The sequence below is a fragment of the Myxine glutinosa genome, chromosome 7 (genome assembly GCF_964187855.1).
Source record: "Myxine glutinosa chromosome 7, kmMyxGlut1.1, whole genome shotgun sequence".
Classification (NCBI taxonomy): domain Eukaryota; kingdom Metazoa; phylum Chordata; class Myxini; order Myxiniformes; family Myxinidae; genus Myxine; species Myxine glutinosa.
The window spans coordinates 25,267,452-25,288,161 of record NC_136267.1 but is presented as its reverse complement, the minus strand read 5'-3'; the positions used below and the strand labels follow the sequence as shown (position 1 = coordinate 25,288,161).

Here is a 20,710-nt window from a genome sequence, read left to right as displayed (position 1 = left end):
AGTGGGTTTTCAACACGAACCCAAGTGCGAAAAGTGGGTTTTCAACACTAACACCAGTGCGAAAAGTGGTTTTTCAACACTAACACAAGTGCGAAAAGTGGTTTTTCAACACTAACACAAGTGTGAAAAGTGGTTTCCTTCACTAACAAAAGTGCGAAAAGTGGTTTTTCAACACTAACACAAGTGCGAAAAGTGGTTTCCTTCACTAACACATTTGCGAAAAGTGGGTTTTCAACACTAACACAAGTGCGAAAAGTGGTTTCCTTCACTAACACGTGCGAAAAGTGGGTTTTCAACACAAGTGCGAAAAGTGGTTTCCTTCACCAGCACCAGTGCGAAAAGTGGTTTTTCAACACTAACACAAGTGCGAAAAGTGGTTTTTCAACACCAACACCAGTGCGAAAAGTGGTTTTTCAACACTAATACAAGTGCGAAAAGTGGTTTCCTTCACTAACACATGTGCGAAAAGTGGGTTTTCAACACTAACACAAGTGCGAAAAGTGGTTTCCTTCACTAACACTTGCCGAAAAGTGGGTTTTCAACACTAACACAAGTGCGAAACGTGGTTTTTAAACACCAACACAAGTGCGAAAAGTGGTTTCCTACACCAACACAAGTGGGGTAAGTGGATTTTCAACACGAACACAAGTGCGAAAAGTGGTTTCCTTCACGAACACAAGTGCGAAACGTGGTTTTTCAATGCTAACACAAGTGCGAAAAGTGGGTTTCCTTCACCAACACCAGTGCGAAAAGTGGTTTTTCAACACTAACACAAGTGCGAAAAGTGGTTTTTTTCCACACTAATACAAGTGCAAAAGTGGTTTCCTGCACCAACACAAGTGCGAAAAGTGGGTTTTCAACACTAACACAAGTGCGAAAAGTGGTGTCCTTCACTAACACATGTGCGAAAAGTGGGTGTTCAACACTAACACAAGTGCGAAAAGTGGTTTCCTTCACTAACACATGTGCGAAAAGTGGGTTTTCAACACTAACAACAAGTGCGAAAAGTGGTTTCCTTCACTAACACATGTGCGAAAAGTGGGTTTTCAACACTAACACAAGTGCGAAAAGTGGTTTTCTTCACCAACACCAGTGTGAAAAGTGGTTTTTCCACACTAATACAAGTGCAAAAGTGGTTTCCTGCACCAACACAAGTGCGAAAAGTGGTTTCCTTCACTAACACATGTGCGAAAAGTGGGTTTTCAACACTAATACAAGTGCAAAAGTGGTTTCCTGCACCAACACAAGTGCGAAAAGTGGTTTCCTTCACTAACACAAGTGCGAAAAGTGGTTTTTCCACACTAATACAAGTGCAAAAGTGGTTTCCTGCACCAACACAAGTGCAAAAAGTGGTTTTTCAACACTAACACAAGTGCGAAAAGTGGTTTTTCAACACTATCACAAGTGCAAAAAGTGTTTTTTCCACACTAATACAAGTGCAAAAGTGGTTTCCTGCACCAACACAAGTGCGAAAAGTGGTTTCCTTCACTAACACATGTGCGAAAAGTGGGTTTTCAACACTATCACAAGTGCGAAAAGTGGTTTTTTCCACACTAATACAAGTGCAAAAGTGGTTTCCTGCACCAACACAAGTGCGAAAAGTGGTTTTTCAACACTAACACAAGTGCGAAAAGTGGTTTTTCAACACTAACACAAGTGCGAAAAGTGGTTTTTCAACACTAACACAAGTGCGAAAAGTGGTTTCCTTCACTAACACATGTGCGAAAAGGTGGTTTTCAACACTAACACAAGTGCGAAAAGTGGTTTTTCAACACTAACACAAGTGCGAAAAGTGGTTTCCTTCACCAACACCAGTGCGAAAAGTGGTTTTTCAACACTAACACAAGTGCGAAAAGTGGTTTTTCCACACTAATACAAGTGCAAAAGTGGTTTCCTTCACTAACACATGTGCGAAAAGTGGGTTTTCAACACTAACACAAGTGCGAAAAGTGGTTTCCTTCACCAACACCCGTGCGAAAAGTGGTTTTTCAACACTAACACAAATGCGAAAAGTGGTTTTTCCACACTAATACAAGTGCAAAAGTGGTTTCCTGCACCAACACAAGTGCGAAAAGTGGTTTTTCAACACTAACACAAGTGCGAAAAGTGGTTTTTCAACACTAACACAAGTGCGAAAAGTGGTTTCCTTTACTAACACATGTGCGAAAAGTGGGTTTTCAACACTAACACAAGTGCGAAAAGTGGTTTCCTTCACCAACACCCGTGCGAAAAGTGGTTTTTCAACACTAACACAAATGCGAAAAGTGGTTTTTCCACACTAATACAAGTGCAAAAGTGGTTTCCTGCACCAACACAAGTGCGAAAAGTGGTTTCCTTCACCAACACATGTGCGAAAAGTGGGTTTTCAACACCAACACAAGTGTGAAAAGTGGTTTCCTTCACTAACAAATGTGCGAAAAGTGCGTTTTCAACACTAACACAAGTGCGAAAAGTGGTTTTTCAACACTAACACAAGTGCGAAAAGTGGTTTCCTTCACCAACACCAGTGCAAAAAGTGGTTTTTCAACACTAACACAAGTGCGAAAAGTGGTTTTTCCACACTAATACAAGTGCAAAAGTGGTTTCCTGCACCAACACAAGTGCGAAAAGTGGTTTCCTTCACTAACACATGTGTGAAAAGTGGTTTTTCAACACTAACACAAGTGCGAAAAGTGGTTTTTCAACACTAACACAAGTGCGAAAAGTGGTTTTCCACACTAATACAAGTGCAAAAGTGGTTTCCTTCACCAACACCAGTGCGAAAAGTGGTTTTTCAACACTAACACAAGTGCGAAAAGTGGTTTTTCACTTTCACTTTCACTTGTCCCACCTAAAGCGCGCGCTGTGTCGCGATGTTGACGTTCGCGAGACGAGGCTGAGGATGCACGGTGCGGCTTGAAGAGAACTCCAGAATAAACAAGAGATATCCATTTTTAAAAATATTTTCGTTTAATTAATGATATCTGCCAAACCACGTGCCCTATCGCAAATTCCAAAAGGACATTTTAGTGCTGAACAGATCTGTTAAGTTTCCCCTCGATTGGATCAAAAATGAGGGAGGAGCTCGGTTTTAAAGGTTCATGCTTAAAAACGTCATAACTCTGAAACCATTTGAAGCATGACGTCATGCTCGCTGACTTTTTTGTTCGTCATGGGTATGCGATTCTGCCTGCAAAGTTTGGACTCGATCTGTTCAGCCGTTGCAGAGAAAAAGGGGTTTTCGTGTTTTCATGAAAAACAATATGGCGACCGAACCACGTGATCTGTGACGTCATAATTACCATTAAAATATTCTACAGACCGAGTCCATCAGATGGTGAAAATTTTATCTCAATCGGTCCAATTATTGCAGAGAAATTGGTTTTTAAAGGAAATTAAAACTTAAAATGGCACTCAGTTAAGGATCATCAGAATTATCAGAATTACCAAAGTTCAAAGTGTCATAACGTTGTTAAAAATGATCGAAACTTCGTGAAGTTCGAACTTGATCTGTAACTTATCATGAGGAAACCATGTGCCAAGTTTGAAATCATTAGCATTAAGCGTTTAGAAAAACAAGTCCGGAAAACTGTTCTTTGCGTGATGGACTGACGGACTGACAGACGGAGGGACGGCGTGCAAACCTTTCGTCCCCTTCGGTGTACACCGGAAGGGGACTAATAAGCACACCTCCAACCCTTGTGGGGTATATAGATTACAGTAGATCTCCGCTCAGTTCTGTAAGTAAAACTTACCTCATGGATGTCTGGATTCCTCCAAATTTCTTTCTTTAATCTATCGATAATGCCAGTAATCTCTGTGTGTATGTTTGTATGTTTGTCTGTGACCGCTGTTTCTCGACAACCACGGGTCCGATATACTTTAAACTTGCCAGGTATATTGCTGGGGACCCGAGGATGTGCCTTTTCAAGGTTTCATATTAATCGGAGAAGTAGTTACCGAGCTATGTCCAAAAAACGATTCAACCAATCAGAGAGCAGCGAGCTATCACGTGTGCCGAACGTGCCGAACAGACTCTGCCTCGGACGGCACATTTGAGAGCGTATTCATTTATTTCACGTTGGCAAACTATGTTGCCGCTATGTTGGCGTTAAACGATGTTTTAAAACTAATTAAAACTAATTTGCGATTCTTTCGCTTTCCTGCGCGTTTGTGCATGCTATGGCGATTTCTTTACCAAACTCCGCAAGCCGTTCGCTTTGGACCAAACCATTTCATGTAAATAGAGGGGGGGGATTGTCACCGTACTCGCAAGCCGTTCGCTTTGGACCAAACCATTTCATGTAAATAGAGGGGGGGGATTGTCACCGTACTCGCAAGCCGTTCGCTTTGGACCAAACCATTTCATGTAAATAGAGGGGGGGGATTGTCACCGTACTCGCAAGCCGTTCGCTTTGGACCAAACCATTTCATGTAAATAGAGGGGGGGGATATAATTTTAGATATAGATATAGTACGGGCATGCCCTAGTGTTATAAACAGCATTAGCGACTGTAAATAATGCTAATCATGTGTGTTTGTGGTTTATCATATTTTACAAGCCTGGCTACGCTGCGGTTAGACTTTTGGTCTTGTTATTTTCTGATTTAAAAGGATATATTAAATTCTGAATCAAAAACAAAGGTTCTGTAATGTTAACAGTGAAATAAGGAATTGTGGAGACCAAATACTTTTCTGAATCTCAACTTATTTTCAGGGAAAATGGTTCATTATTTGAAAACAGTGCAAGGGTGTCAATATTTTTGTCCAAGATTGTATATTATGTACTTGGAAGTACTTGTCAAAGCCATTTTATATAAAAAGTTATGACCTTAAGTTATTACCCTTAATAAAATTATTACCATCTCATTCCAAAACCATGGGCATTATCATGGAGCAATTGACTGGTTTTCCAACTTCCCGGATCATCAGCTGGGCTCCGATTTTCATCGAGATTTCGATCCTTTCATAAAAAAACATTTCAACACCAAGGAAACAAAAGTTTCAGGGAGTAGTTGAGTGACAACACAGACTCTGCCCAGATATGTAGATATATAGATGGATGACTGCACCTGAGTTGCTGTTTTGTCATGGTTTACGCCAATCGTAATACAAACAATTATTTTGCAGAAATGTATTTGTAATATTCGTGATATTACATTTTATAAACAAAACAGACATTGCACGAAACAACATCTTGAAGATGCGTACACGTTGCCATGGCTACGTGCATGAGTCCAACGTCATAAACGTCGTTTTGATTGACGGTTGGAGTGGAGAAAGCGCATCTTCTAATCCTGATTAATCTATATTCTCTTATCGATACACGAAGGGCAATCACCAAGCACACGCGACTGTTCACATCATCAAGAGGCGCTTTACGTGGAGCTGAAGGGTCGCGAATCAAGATGTGGAGTCGACCAATGACCACGAACCACCACAACCTGTAAGAAAGGTAATTATTTTGTTGTTTATGCAGTTTCGGTCTTAGGAAGATCCCTCGACTCGGCTTTCTGAAAAAAGTATCGCCTGTGTTTAGCAAGAAGACTATCGATGTTTGTTTAGGATGCGTCGAAAAGGTTCAAGATGGTCTTCAGGTCTAAAGTGTGTGAAAAGATCTAAGTGGTTGGAGGTTTAAAAGGTTAAAATGGTCAACGGTCCAACACCAAGTAATCTAAATATTGAGTCAAGGGACTTCAGGGGTGTAAAGGTCGAAATGATCTAGGGTCGAAACTAAATTGTATAAAACTTCTCAGGTGAAGAGGAGTCCAAATGTGTCTAAAGGTGTCTAAAGGTAAAAGGGGTCTGAGGGGTCTGAAAGCATCTTGGGGGTCAATCGGGTCTTAAGAGGTCTGAAGGTCTATAGGGGTCTAAAGGATGTAAATGTCTAACTAAAAGGTCTAAATGGCCTTCAAATGTCCCAGGGTTTACAGCAGTCTAGAGGGTCTAAAGGTTTAAAAGGTGCGTTGCAATGTTTCATAATTAATAGACTTGCGTGTAGCGAGTGTGCAACTTTCAAACAGTAAGTCATCGAGAGACACATTCTGAGGCTTCACGGACTGACGGACAAATAAACAATTGGAGATAAAAAAAGAAATCATAGAATCATTTTGTTTAACAAAGTTTAATTTAATTTTTTGACTCGGCAAAGTAGCCACCTTTTGCAGATATAACCGCCGAACACACTCGTGGCATTCTTTCTACAATGGAAATCAAGTATTGTTCGGGAAGTTCTTCCCAACACTGTTGCAGAAGTTCCCACAAATGTGTTGCACTTGTAGGTTGCTTTGCTTTCACCCTTCTGTCAAGTTCATCCCAAACCAGCTCGATGGGCTTTAAGTCTGGAGACTGTGCTGGCCATTCCATGATTTGAAGCCTACCGTCTTGTTCTTTTCCTCGAAGGTAGTTTTGACATAGCCTGGAGGTGTGTTTAGGGTCATTATCTTGCTGTAGGATGAACCCCTGACCAACTAGGCATATACCAGAGGGTATTGCATGGCGCTGCAAAATGCTGTGGTAGTTTTTTTTTATTTTTCTCCCCTTCCTACTCAATTCGATCCTCTCCACCCGACACCTTATGTTGTGTTGTCACTGAACTACTTTCTCAAACTTTTGTGAAATCGTACCAAACTTCTGGTATGCACATATCTCTCCCGTCGGTATGTCCTCAGGGTATTTTTACGTTTATGGAGGCACGTCGAACGGTGTAGGTTGGTTGTGTGTGTGTGTGTGTGTGTGTGTGTGTGTGTGTGTGTGTGTTTTTTTGTTTGTTTGTTTTTTGTTACCATTATTACTTCTTATTTTGTGTATATGAGTGAGTGGGTAAGGGTGTGTGTTTTTGCATGAATTAATTTTTGCATGAGTGTGTTTTTGTGTGTTGAGTGGTGTATGATGTAAGTGCAGGTGGTTCTTTGGTTGGTGTTCTTTATGTATTTGTGTATGTGTGTGTATGTGTGTTTATGTGTGTGTATGTGTGTGTATGTGTGTGTATGTGTGTGTATGAATGATCTGGTGTGTTTTGTTGGTGAGTGGTGAAGGGTATAAAGGTGAGTGTTTGAGTGTTCCACCATGTTTGTTTGGTGCTGTGGATTCTGGATGTGGAGGTGTTGTTGTTGTTCGCACTGGCTGGGGGTGGGGCGCATCCAGGTGCAGTTGCTGCATGTGGATGTGTATGTGCCCCTGCTGGCCCACCTTAGCTGACCGTATCGAGGTTGAAGGGCCGAAACGGGATGATGCTGAGGACCTCGACTGAGGACCCGGTCAGTGCGGCACACTTGTGACCACGTGTGTTTTGAACTTATGTATATACTGTATATATCCACACACACACACACATATCTATATATATATATCTGTGCAGTGTCTGTGTTGTGTTGTGTTGTCTTGTCTTGTCTTGTGTTGTCACTGAACTACTTTCTCAAACTTTTGTGAAATCGTACCAAACTTCTGGTATGCACATATCTCTCCCGTCGGTATGTCCTAGGGGTATTTTTTAAGAAAAATTTTCCAATTTTTTTTTTTTTTTTGAATTTTTTCGGGTATTTTTTTTTTCAACTTCAATTTTCAACTTCAATTGTTTATAAAATGTGATCACACGTATATTACAAATACATTTGTGAAAAATAATTGTTTGAATTATGATTGGTTTACACCATGACAAAACGGCAACTCGGGTACAGTCGTTTATCTATATATCTACACATCTGGGCAGTGTCTGTGTTGTCACTTAACGACTCCCTCAAACTTTTGTTTCCGTGGTTGTGAAGTGTTTTTAATAACGTTGTGGTGGTTTTGAATCACGTGGTGGTGAGGTGTTTTGAATTATGTGGTGGTGAGGTGTTTTGAATTATGTGGTGGTGAGGTGTTTTGAATTATGCGGTGATGAGGTGTTTTTATTACGTGTTTTATGGCTGTGAGGTGTTTTTAAATGATGTGGTGGTGAGGTGTTTTTAATTTCGTGGGAGTGAGGTGTTTTTATTACGTGGTGGTGAGGTGTTTTGAATTACGTGGTGGTGAGGTGTTTTGAATTACGTGGGGGTGAGGTGTTTTGAATTACTTGGTGGTGAGGTGTTTTGAATTACGTGGTGGTGAGGTGTTTTGAATTACCTGTTGGTGAGGTGTTTTGACTGACATGGGGGTGAGGTGTTTTGAATTACGTGGTGGTGAGGTGTTTTGAATTACTTGGTGGTGAGGTGTTTTGAATCACGTGGTGGTGAGGTGTTTTGAATTATGCGGTGATGAGGTGTTTTTATTACGTGTTTTATGGCTGTGATGTGTTTTTAAATGATGTGGTGGTGAGGTGTTTTTAATTTCGTGGGAGTGAGGTGTTTTTATTACGTGTTTTATGGCTGTGAGGTGTTTTCAATTTCGTGGTGGTGAGGTGTTTTCAATTTCGTGGTGGTGAGGGATTTTAAATTTCGTGGTGGTGAGGTGTTTTTATTACGTGTTTTATGGCTGTGAGGTGTTTTCAATTTCGTGGTGGTGGGGTGTTTTGAATTACTTGGTGGTGAGGTGTTTTGAATTACTTGGTGGTGAGGTGTTTTGAATTACTTGGTGGTGAGGTGTTTTGAATTACGTGGTGGTGAGGTGTTTTGAATTACTTGGTGGTGAGGTGTTTTGAATTATGTGTTGGTGAGGTGTTTTGAATGACATGGGGGTGAGGTGTTTTGAATTACATGGTGGTGAGGTGTTTTGAATTACTTGGTGGTGAGGTGTTTTGAATTACTTGGTGGTGGGGTGTTTTGAATTACGTGGTGGTGAGGTGTTTTGAATTACTTGGTGGTGAGGTGTTTTGAATTACTTGGTGGTGAGGTGTTTTGAATTACGTGGTGGTGAGCTGTTTTGAATTACGTGGTGGTGAGGTGTTTTAAATTACGTGGTGGTGAGGTGTTTTAAATTACGTGGTGGTGAGGTGTTTTGAATTACTTGGTGGTATGTTTTGAATTACTTGGTGGTGAGGTGTTTTAAATTACTTGGTGGTGAGGTGTTTTGTATTACGTGGTGGTGAGGTGTTTTAAATTACGTGGTGGTGAGGTGTTTTGAATTACGTGGTGGTGTGTTTTGAATTACGTGGTGGTGTGTTTTGAATTACTTGGTGGTGAGGTGTTTTAAATTACGTGGTGGTGTGTTTTGAATTACTTGGTGGTGAGGTGTTTTGAATTACTTTGTGGTGAGGTGTTTTGTATTACGTGGTGGTGAGGTGTTTTAAATTACGTGGTGGTGAGGTGTTTTGAATTACGTGGTGGTGTGTTTTGAATTACGTGGTGGTGTGTTTTGAATTACTTGGTGGTGAGGTGTTTTAAATTACGTGGTGGTGTGTTTTGAATTACTTGGTGGTGAGGTGTTTTGAATTACTTTGTGGTGAGGTGTTTTGTATTACGTGGTGGTGAGGTGTTTTAAATTACGTGGTGGTGAGGTGTTTTGAATTACGTGGTGGTGAGGTGTTTTAAATGACGTGGTGGTGTGTTTTGAATTACGTGGTTGTGAGGTGTTTTAAATTAAGTGGTGGTGAGGTGTTTTAAAGTACGTGGTGGTGAGGTGTTTTGAATTACGTGGTGGTGAGGTGTTTTGAATTACATGGTGGTGTGTTTTGAATTACTTGGTGGTGAGGTGTTTTAAATTACTTGGTGGTGAGGTGTTTTGTATTACGTGGTGGTGAGGTGTTTTAAATTACGTGGTGGTGAGGTGTTTTGAATTACGTGGTGGTGAGGTGTTTTGAATTACGTGGTGGTGAGGTGTTTTAAATTACGTGGTGGTGAGGTGTTTTGAATTACGTGGTGGTGAGGTGTTTTGAATTACTTGGTGGTGAGGTGTTTTAAATTACTTGGTGGTGAGGTGTTTTGAATTACGTGGTGGTGAGGTGTTTTGAATTACTTGGTGGTGAGGTGTTTTGAATTACGTGGTGGTGAGGTGTTTTGAATTACTTGGTGGTGAGGTGTTTTGAATTACTTGGTGGTGCGGTGTTTTGAATTATGTGGTGGTGAGGTGTTTTGAATTACGTGGGGGTCAGGGTGTTTTGAATTACTTGGTGGTGAGGTGTTTTTAATTACGTGGTGGTGAGGTGTTTTGAATTACTTGGTGGTGAGGTGTTTTGAATTACTTGGTGGTGAGGTGTTTTGAATTACTTGGTGGTGAGGTGTTTTGAATTACTTGGTGGTGAGGTGTTTTGAATTACTTGGTGGTGAGGTGTTTTTAATTACGTGGTGGTGAGGTGTTTTGAAGTACTTGGTGGTGAGGTGTTTTGAATTACTTGGTGGTGAGGTGTTTTGAATTACTTGGTGGTGAGGTGTTTTGAATTACGTGGTGGTGAGGTGTTTTGAATTACTTGGTGGTGAGGTGTTGAATTACGTGGTGGTGAGGTGTTTTGAATTATGTGTTGGTGAGGTGTTTTGAATGACATGGGGGTGAGGTGTTTTGAATTACGTGGTGGTGAGGTGTTTTGAATTACTTGGTGGTGAGGTGTTTTGAATTACTTGGTGGTGAGGTGTTTTGAATTACTTGGTGGTGAGGTGTTTTGAATTACATGGTGGTGAGGTGTTTTGAATTACTTGGTGGTGAGGTGTTTTGAATTACTTGGTGGTGAGGTGTTTTGAATTACGTGGTGGTGAGCTGTTTTGTGGTGGTGAGCATATCATCAGACAGCGAGATGTAGATGGAGTCATCACTGTTTGGTGGACGGTACAACACACATATGAACAAGAGGTGGGAGCGAAGGGGGAAGCCGTAGCCAGAGGTATTCCTGGGGGTGAGGTGGAGAGAGTGCAGTGCAGGGCGAGTGAGGAAGAGAGTTTTTGATAAAGATAGCAACCCCGCCTCCAGGACGAGGCTCAGGTCTATCATACCGGAGGAGGGAGTAGCCCGGGAGAGATACTATGGAATCAGAGACATCATAAAGGAGGAAAGTTTCTGTTAAGCAGATCACGTCTGGTTTGACAGAAGCAACCTCTATGGAGAGATCAGTTAAGTTTGAACGAAGGCCCCGGATGTTTGAGGTCCATACCGTTAATGAAGAGGAAGGGGGAGCATCAGATACAGAACAGGGGGGAGGAGGGGTAGGGTAAGATGTGGAAGAGGTGGAAGAGGTAGGGAGAGCTGTTGAAGGTGTGTCAGAGATTTCAGAATAGCTCGGAGAAAGGGAAGGATGGGGCGGACAAAAGGTTTGATGGTGATTGGGTGAGCCACAATGAGGTGTTATTTGAGGAGGGGGAAGAGCGAGGCAGAAGGTTGGGGGAGATGGAGGTGAGAGTTTGAAGGGGGAAGAAGCGGGGAGGACGCTTTGAGGAGGGGGAGTGAGAGGGGGGAAATTGAGAAGCAATGAGGGTGGGGAGATTTGAAGGGGAGGGGTGAGGGGGGAGTTTGGGAGGGAAGGGACAAGGGGAGGGATTTGAAAGGGATGGGATATGGGGGAGATTTGGAGGGGAGGGGTGAGGCAGGAGTCTAGGAGGGGAGGGGCGAGGGGGCGTCTTGGCGGTGAGGGGGTCGTTTAGGAGGGAGGGGGCAAGGGGGGAGATTTGAAAGGGATGGGTGATGGGGAAGATTTGGAGGGGAGAGGTGATGGGGAAGATTTGGAGGGGAGGGGTTATGGGGAAGATTTGGAGGGGAGGGGTGAGATTGGATTTTTGAAAGTGTACGATTTATGGGAAACGAACATTTATTGCAAAATGAGTTTCTTGTGACCTTCGAGTTAAAAATAAGTTTAAGGACGCTGGATGGAGGATGGAGTGCAGGAGAGTTTAGGGAATGTAGAAAAAAGGCACTATAGGAGATGGACATTTTTTTTGGGATGAATTGATTTGGTGAGCAAGTCGAAAGCAGCCTTTTAAAGAAGAAGAAGAAAAAGGTGTTATAAAATATGACGGAATACATAACTTGAGGGGAAAGTGTAAACATTGAAGGTTAATGAGTGAAAACTATCTGGGGAAATGGGGGAGAAACACGTGGTCGAAGAACGAACGAACGAATAAGAATGAATAAACGAATGAGAACAGAGAAGGAAATGTTTGTTTTGTTTTTTTTTGTTTTTGTTTTTTGAGTTGAGATTTACACAAGGAAGTAGGCTATGGGTGAAAAGACTGGGAATACAGAGAACGAAAGTTATTGGATCACAAACGACGGACCGCTGAGAGAAACAAAGCCTCAAGGTTGTACAGTGCACACTGTACAAGGCCTCAAGACACGACACGAATTAACACGATTTTCAATACAGGTATGAAAGATTTGCACCGAAAAATCTTCGTCGGGACACAATATACGTACAACACCATAAATAAATACAGTTTTAACGAAAATACAAATGGGAACAATCACTTAACTTCGATTTCAAATCGTTCGCGACGCGGCAAAGGCCTTGCTCGCGACACGGCAAACAGACGATCAATTTATGAAAGATAAACACCGAGAAACAACCAAAGTTGCACACAATAACTTCACACACCGAAAGATAAATACAGTTTCGACAAAATACAATTGTGAACAGACTTAACTTCGAAAAACGTGGAGACCGTGTGGAGCTTCGAAAATCCCTGCCGCCGTCTCCAAGATCTCGCGAGATCTCAACGAAGGCACTTATCCGATGATGTGTTCATTATCATGCTTTTATTCCTCGTTGGGAGTATTTGACAATGTGCCAAGTTTCAAATGCTTCCATTCAGTGGTTTTTGAGAAAAAAAAATTCATTATTTGCGTTTAATCAAAGACAGCTGCCATCAAAGTGACCTATGACAACCCAATTATCATACCAATATTCTGTATGGGTGTCGCTCCTACCCTGAAAGTTTTGTCTCAATCGGCTATGTGGTTGCTGAGAAAAACGAGGTTTAGCCAGTATGGACGGACAGAAGGACAACCCGAAAACATAATGCCTCTGGCCACCTTCGGGGGCTGAGGCATAAAAATGAACAGAAGTAAGTCAGTCAAGGTGGGTTCTTCCCCTCCCCCCTACCACCCCTCTCAAGTCAAGTCGATTCAATCAGGTCAAGGTAGAAGGGTCACACTTCCTCCTACCCTCCCTCCTCTCCCCTGTGTGCAATCCTCTCCCCCTCTCCACTGTGTGCGATGCTCTCCCCCTCTCCCCTGTATGCAATCCTCCCGCCCTCCCTCTCCCGTGTGTGCAATCCTCTCCCCCTCTCCAGTGTGTGCGATGCTCTCCCCCTCACCAGTGTGTGCGATGCTCTCCCCCTCTCCAGTGTGTGCGATGCTCTCCCCCTCTCCAGTGTGTGCGATGCTCTCCCCCTCTCCAGTGTGTGCGATGCTCTCCCCCTCTCCAGTGTGTGCGATGCTCTCCCCCTCTCCCCTGTGTGCGATGAGAGCAGAGTGAGGTGGGGGGAGAGTGGGAGTAGAGAGGAGAGTGGAAGGGGGGGTGGTTGGAGAAGAGAGTGGGGGTGAGGTAGAGAGGAGAGTGGGGGTGAGGTAGAGAGCAGAGTGGGGGGGAGGGGTAGAGAGGACAGTGGGGGGGGGGGGGGGGGTAGAGAGGTTCACAGGTGATTCTATCAAAGGGCTTCCTCTATAATCTACAAATATGTAGTACCCTCCTTATTTCCCTCAAGTGGTTTCTCTTGGCATTGTCTAGTGATAAAGATGGCAAGATCTTTACTGAATCAAATCGATCCAGATCAAACCTGATCAAAAGCTCCCTTTAAAGGCATAAATCCAAACTGTTTTTCATCAATTTCTACTGTTTCCCTCAGCCTTTTATAAATGAACTTCTCCAACATTTTGAGATGATGCTCCAAGAGTTTAATTCCTCTTTAGTTACCAAACGTATATCCCCTCTCTGCATGTTGGTACTAGATTGCTGGTCCTCTTTTTGTCAGGCAGTTAATTGCACAGTCGGCTAACATGATTACTTTTTTGTTGCTAGGTTTAACTTACCGACCTTGTCTCTGGATTTCGTGGAGTGCTTGTCAAGGTTCGTGCCGACAGATTCTGAAACGCGCACTCTTCGTGATGCCGAGTCCGCTGCACTTCTCGACGGTTCAAGCCTTTGTCCGGAGGACCATTTCATGCTGCTGTTTGGACGTGTGAAGCGCTTGAAACAACGCCTCGACATCCTGTCCCTTTTGGGGAACTTTACTGATATGTTCACCCAGTTCTCCCCGGTACATGCTTCATCTATTTATTTACTCGCTGTCTTGTGAAATGCACCCTCTTGTGTGAATGATGAAAGAAACAAGACTCTGTGGTGTAATAGTTACGGTGTCTGCTCTAATCCACTGAGGTTGGTGGTTTGACGTTGGTGGTTGAAACCTGACGCAGGTGGAGTTATACCAAAGACTCAGAAATGGTACTTGCTGCTTCTTTTCTTGATGCCCAACATTTAAAAAGGATAGAGCACGGAACAAACAACTATCGGTTGGCAACCATTGTGGAGGCGTGATTGGTGTGAAGGCCTCCTCCCATGTTGAAGTTCCTTGAAAGAGAACCCATATAACAAATATAAAGGAACCCGTATTGTACGAAGCTTCTGAAAACAAATGGACTGTCTGTAATAATAATTTAATGCCGTCCTTTTTGGCGAGTCAAAATGAATCTTCTGCCCACATTATTCAGTTGCTTTGCATAACTGCTATAAAATGCTCAGTAGTGTTGGATTTGCACCAGATATAATGTATGGTGTGGGTTATTCCTGTATTGTCTTTTGTTTTGCTCTTTCCCTAGAACATTGACGCACTCATTGCTGCATCAAGATCCATAAAGTCTTCCGAGAAGATGAAGAAGATTCTTGAAGTAAGTGATTGTTTCTGTGTCAAGTATCTGCTGAAACTTTAGAAATCACGCATGGTAGTGGTGAGTGGCGATCCACATCAATCCATCATCAAGTGGGCAAAAATAAATGAGCCAAGCTGTTTTTTTTTTGGTTTTTTTATTTGGAGCCATCGATGCGTAGTACATATTCCAGTTTAAATGGATTATTCATGTAACAATAGCATGTTACAATATTCATGTTCCATGTGGTTACAGCAATTTTTTCATGAAAGAAATTGTTTTAAGAAGTTTGTTTTCAAAAAATAATAATAATTACGAAATTTCCGAATTTTTTGCCTTTCATCTTTAAAGGCTAATATCTCAGGTAAGACAAAACATATCAAAATTTTACACACCAAGAAAGGAAGATAAGACTGTTTTGAGTTGTTCTACGTCACCAAAAAATTCAAAAATATATTTTGCTGTTGGAAGTATACTTTTATACTTTTAAAGATGCACAATGCATTTTTACGGTGGTACCATGTTTTTTGACTGTTTAGTGCAAATGTAGTGCCTAAATTGCTCTAATTTATGACTTGTTAGTGTAGGTCATGTTTTTGTGTTTCAATGTGGAAATGCCTCCAAAGAAAGAAGTTCCATGCTGATGGGGATATTAAAAATCAAATTGCTTGTCTTTAGTGCGGGAGCCCAGAAACATTTGTTTCACATCTCGAGTACAAAAGGTTTGAGGCCTGGAATATATGCATCTATGATAGGAGACCCCAAAAAGGCAATTCTTAAGTTCTGCAATTCTGCACAGCAACCAGGGGGCGCCACCAAAGACCCCTAAATGTGACTCTTAATTCACAATTTGAGTACATCTTTCAAACTTGTCTTAAAATGTTCTCTATAGGAGTGGAAATCAGAATTCCCAATTCTTAAGTTTTCAATTTGTGTATTAGGTCGCTTAAGAACGACCTAATTAATGCTAATTAACGCTAATTAGCATTTTTAATTCACAATTTGAGTACATCCATGAAACATATGGCAATGTATTCCTTAGGTCATCCTAAATCAAGATCAGTCATTCTTAAGTATCCATTTCATGTATTAACCCACTTAAGAATGCACACTGACAAAAGGAGAAACATAGATTGTATACAAACACAATGTTTTATTTTTTTATAAACTACACAAAAATGTACTTAGTATGCATGAATTATGCTTCAAAATCAGATCATAGTAAGTCATGTAGTAAATTGGCGTCCTGGTTCTACCGCCCATCAACAATTAAATCTCAAATCTCGGAACAAAAAACAATTTTTAATGTTAATTTTATAAAAATTAATACCTAATGTCTAACTTTTACTCTATTAGCGATATTGCTGTTTTATCTCTGACTATCGCTTATAAACTATTTAACATGTTTAAGCTAATTACCCTGAACTAAAAACAAATTTTAATGTATGTAAAAACTCAACTAACTATATCAACGAAAAATTATTGAATTTATCTCAAACATCAACATGATTGTATATATGTTGTTTTATCCAACATTCCTAACATTATTTTGCTTAAAATTTCAAAAACATTACAAATTCCCTGTCAGGATGCTTTGGATATGTACCGTACTGAATATAATCGTATGAACAGGTTTGGTCGATTGTAAACCTACACATCACCATCATCACCATCTCCTTCAACGTCCTCTTCATCAGAAGATGACTGCGCTAGGACCTCATCATCGTCAGCATCAGCTAATTCTTCATCATCTGGAACGAGCGACTCCGGAAGTTGGTCTCCCTCAAACCAGATGGGTTTATATTGATCTCCCACTAGTTCCCATCCGTCATCCTCTGATGGGTGTTGCTGGATGATTGGCTGGTCAGCATTGGCCCACATTCTTGAAACAAGCGATACACGCTTTATGTGGGCAGCAACCTCTCTTTCGCATGGAGGAATACTACTGGCATCAGCTCCCTTCAGCTTTTCAAGTGGGTTCTTTCCTCTTAACTTGGGCTTGTAAATTCTTTCAAAGGTCTTGAACCTGTAGGCGTTTAACGTTTCCTTCGACTTCTCTTTGGCTCCATACATTATAGCAGTGAATTTCAAGAGTGTGTCCTTGCATTTCTCGCTTGGCAGTCCATCTGTTGACAAAGCTTTGAAAGCTTGCTGTACATCGGGCATCTTTTCCAGCTTATTAAAGGGCTGAACCTTGCCCTTTCTTACAAATGCTGCGGTGTAATCCGAGCCGGTAAAGGCATGGAAGGCAGGGAGGGAACTGCACAGTTGTGGTCCCAGTGACTTGGATATCGCTGTTAGGTCAATGAGCCTCCGATTACGCTTGGATGTAGTACCGACATCCATCCAGATGTGGCTGCTGAATTTCTCACAATGATAGAGCAGAATAACAGCTATGTCCGTGTCTGAGGCGCGTATTACTACATTTCCATTCGAGGTGTCTGCTGCCTTTGCATGCATGCAGATCTTGGTATCCGCTTCTTCATGGTTGTTACTGAGCATGTCTACGGTATCTCGCTTGACCTCTCCTTCGCTTACGTGGAAATGGAAGCACTGGCCTGACGGAACATCTAGGAAGACATCACAGGTCCCAAGTATATGAGCGTATGCTTGATCCTGCCATTCTCTTGCAAGAAAATCAGGAAGTTCCCGTTTGAATGACCTGGACGTTAGCGCTTTGCTGATATCGTTGGGCCTTCTTTGTGCTGGACCAGTAATAATGTAGGATCTGCTGTCCTCGGCTGTTGTCCCCCGTCTGGCTCTTTCTGCATCCTTCAGTGATGGTTGAGGGTAATCATCAAAGGCTACGTGTACCCGGACTTTGGACAATGACAATACTTGGTAGAGTATGCTCCTCGCTAGACCTCCATATGTGGGTGGTAAGTTTGGAGGTAGGGTGTGCAGAAGATATTGTCCATCTACTACGTATGCATTGATCTGTTGAGGTCCGTCTCCTTTGATCTCCTTGCTCTCCAGTAAGTTAAGCAACTTACTTTTATCTGTCTTGACCATGCTCTCATCAGGATTGCACATCGTGAGTGGTACTGGTGTAAGGGGATATTGGAATATATGCTGCAGGTCAACATCACGCTTTGATGCAAGGATTATTAGGCGGCCCATCAAATCACGAGTACACTTCAGAACTGCCACTTTCTTATCCGGTGTTCGTCTATTTCTGGCACATTCGTCTACGAATGTTTTGAGAGGAGCTTTCTTTATGGGTTGTTCAAACCTACTGTCATCGGCCTCGCATGCTGTGATGAATGCCTGGTGTAATGTCCTTCCACTTGCTGGCACATTCAGTAAACTTTCGCGGACTGTTTCACTAGTTGCCCTTCCTGTATGGATGTTGTACAACATGGTATCTGCATCTGTTTCGTTCCCAAACGGATTGCAACTATCCTGGATTTGTTTCACCATGGTTTTCACATCTCTATCGTCACGTTTTATTCGTGCAGGTCTCAGTTCAGCAGTTGTGTCTTCTTTGACTATCAGCCCAGCCATTTCGTGGAGTAGACTAACGAATGAAGCTCTAGTGGATTTCGTAAGCATCCAGCGAAGTCGTGCCGCATAATTATTCGTTGAAGAAGTGAATCCAGTTCTTCTCGAAGCTGCATCCGCGTTAATCGTCTGTTCTAGAGTCAAGTCGACCGGGCATCTACTGAATGGATGTTCTGTTCGTCGTACAGTAAAGACGCCTGCTTCCAGTATTTGACGTAGGCCAGGATGGCTGTCTTCCATGTTCATCAAATCGAGTTGGAACTTTGTCAGCCACCGACTGTAATTTACATGGTTTGTAGCAAAGAACAGTCCAATGAGTCCGGTCAGTGAGTATGTATAGAGATCGATATCATTCGTTCGAATCGCCCGTTCGAGCTCGTGGTATTTATGAATGTAATCTATATACATTCTCCAAAACTGGGCGGTTGCACCATGGCCTCCAGATCTTGTCACTTGGGTATATGCTTCATACGCGGCTGTGCATGCTTTGAAGACGTCCGAGTCTAGAGCAGACTGAAGCTGCTCCCACGTGGTCAGTTGAATGCTGCTTATCAATGCTTCTGTTTCTTCTCTGTGTGGGTAAGAGTCTAAGAAGGATGAGAAGTGTAGCATCTCAAGAGCAAGGGCTAGTATGGGGTGCAATCTCTTGCACCTGTTGAAATGTTTCCCCGTCAAAAATCCGTTTAAGGATCCGGTTGCAAGTACCTCAGATTCAGTCAGCATTTCTGGTCCTCCAGAGTTGGACAGGAGTTTCCCAATAGCCTTGAAGAAAGCCATTTCGATGTGGAATGGGCCTAACATTATGAAAATGTTATCAAATTTCGGTTTCTCAGTCACTTGTATTTGAAGTGCCGGCTTGGCTGCGCCCAGATCATAACTGACTATTCCGTATTTCTGTCCCGTCTCATTAGCACACCTCTGCGTGATGAGGAGAGTCTCCTGCACGACCTCTAGGCTGGTGATAGGCTGGCGTAAGTTTGGCAGATATAGAACCTCTTGTTTTGGAAGGTGGTCACTGCAAATGCTTGCATTAAACCCAACCCACATAATAGGCAATACATCATTGCCAATGGCATGGCTCATCATCCACACGAGGTCCAGGTGGCGAGCCTTGTTGCTAACATCTGGAAGGCTGTAGACTGCAGTGTTTTTGTAACTGAACTTCGTCATCTTTGGTATCTTCCTATATGGCTGGAGTGCAGTATCTGTACTCTCAAGGGTTCTCTTCCTTTTGCCTGTCTTTACTTGCCGAGCACTAGTTGAGGTTGAAACTGCCATGACAGCAGATGCTTCACGTTCTTCATCAGGTGCTGGCACATTTTGGTACAGAATACCCATGGTATCGTGCAGCGAATTGGCTCCAGACATGGTTTGAGTCATCTCATCGAAATTGTCGAAGGCTAATCCGACTGGTTTACCTACGACTGTTCCTTTTGGACAAGCAAGCTTCTGTTCTTGAATGGATTCAGCTGTGGCAGTTTCAACTTCTTCCAATGTGTTGTAGCTTAAACAGTGACCAAACCTGTTCAGGACTTGAACCATTTTTTTACTGCCAGTGACCGACTTAACACTCATACCAAGAGCTACATGTTTTGCAGGTTTTGCGCGACCCCGTTGTACAATGAACAAGGCATCCTGACTAGACGAATTTGCGCGGCGCTTTACTGACTCTGTATATCGCTCTGGTTTTAGCCCTCCGTACAAAATATTGAAAAAATCTACTACAAGTTTTGGGGGTGACGAGTCCCCGTTTCTTAAATCCTCCAATGTCGGACATTCAGGAAGGTCGACCTTTTCAACCTTGAGCAACTGGTTGCGCAAAAGCAATGCTGCTTTGGCGATTGTTCTCTCATCAGTAGATGTGTAATCATATACAACACGAATTGCATCATCTGCGGTTTCTGCATTATATAAGATGTTTCCAAGCCTTTTCCCAAGTGAACTCTGTATCTTTATGCGCGCTTTGAAGTGACTCATCAATGTCCTAGAGAGGCTGAAGGCGCTTCCCCTGGGCGTTTCTGCGGATGCCGAACAAATATCAAGATAACGTTCATATACAGAATTAAGAAGTTCAGGTCTGTTGTCTATTATTAGATTGCTCAATGTATGCAAAAATGTCCAACACACTGGTCTCAGAAGGCGTTTCTGTTTCACGTGTGTCCTTTTGGGAAACTCGATTGGCTGACAACAAATACGCACTTTTACATGAATGATGGTAGTGGGCCTCCTTGGCAATTAAATCCGTATCAACTACTTTTGGAATAACCTTACTGTCATTTAATGTCTTTGCTGCATTTTGGATCGATACACCGGCTTCAATGGTTTCACATCTTCCCAACAGTTCGACGCTTCCACCTTTGAGTCGTTTTATCTTTTTCTCACAGAATAGACAAACAGGTGGCAAAATCCCGGCAGATGATGTAGAAGGTGCCGACTCCTTGGATGGACGTAAATGTGGGGCATTGCTACGGTGAACATCACTGGCGGCTTTAACAGGCGGCGTTTGGGATGAGATGGCGGTAAAGTT

General features: G+C 42.4%; 1 protein-coding gene across 2 annotated transcripts in view; it reads left to right on the top strand.

The window, feature by feature from the left end:
- The first annotated feature begins 5,297 nt into the window (after positions 1-5,297).
- The window catches only part of LOC137416907 (formin-like protein 3), a 48,605-nt gene continuing 33,192 nt past the window's right edge, over positions 5,298-20,710 (top strand). Inside the window, exons 1-3 of one of the 2 annotated variants that reach the window (XM_078781374.1) lie at positions 5,298-5,434; positions 13,838-14,075; positions 14,635-14,703. In XM_078781374.1, the coding sequence (XP_078637500.1) occupies positions 13,980-14,075; positions 14,635-14,703 (165 nt within the window). In that variant the 5' untranslated portion in view covers positions 5,298-5,434; positions 13,838-13,979. The remainder of the gene's footprint in view (positions 5,435-13,837; positions 14,076-14,634; positions 14,704-20,710) is intronic. The other variant, XM_078781375.1, reaches the window with a different exon arrangement.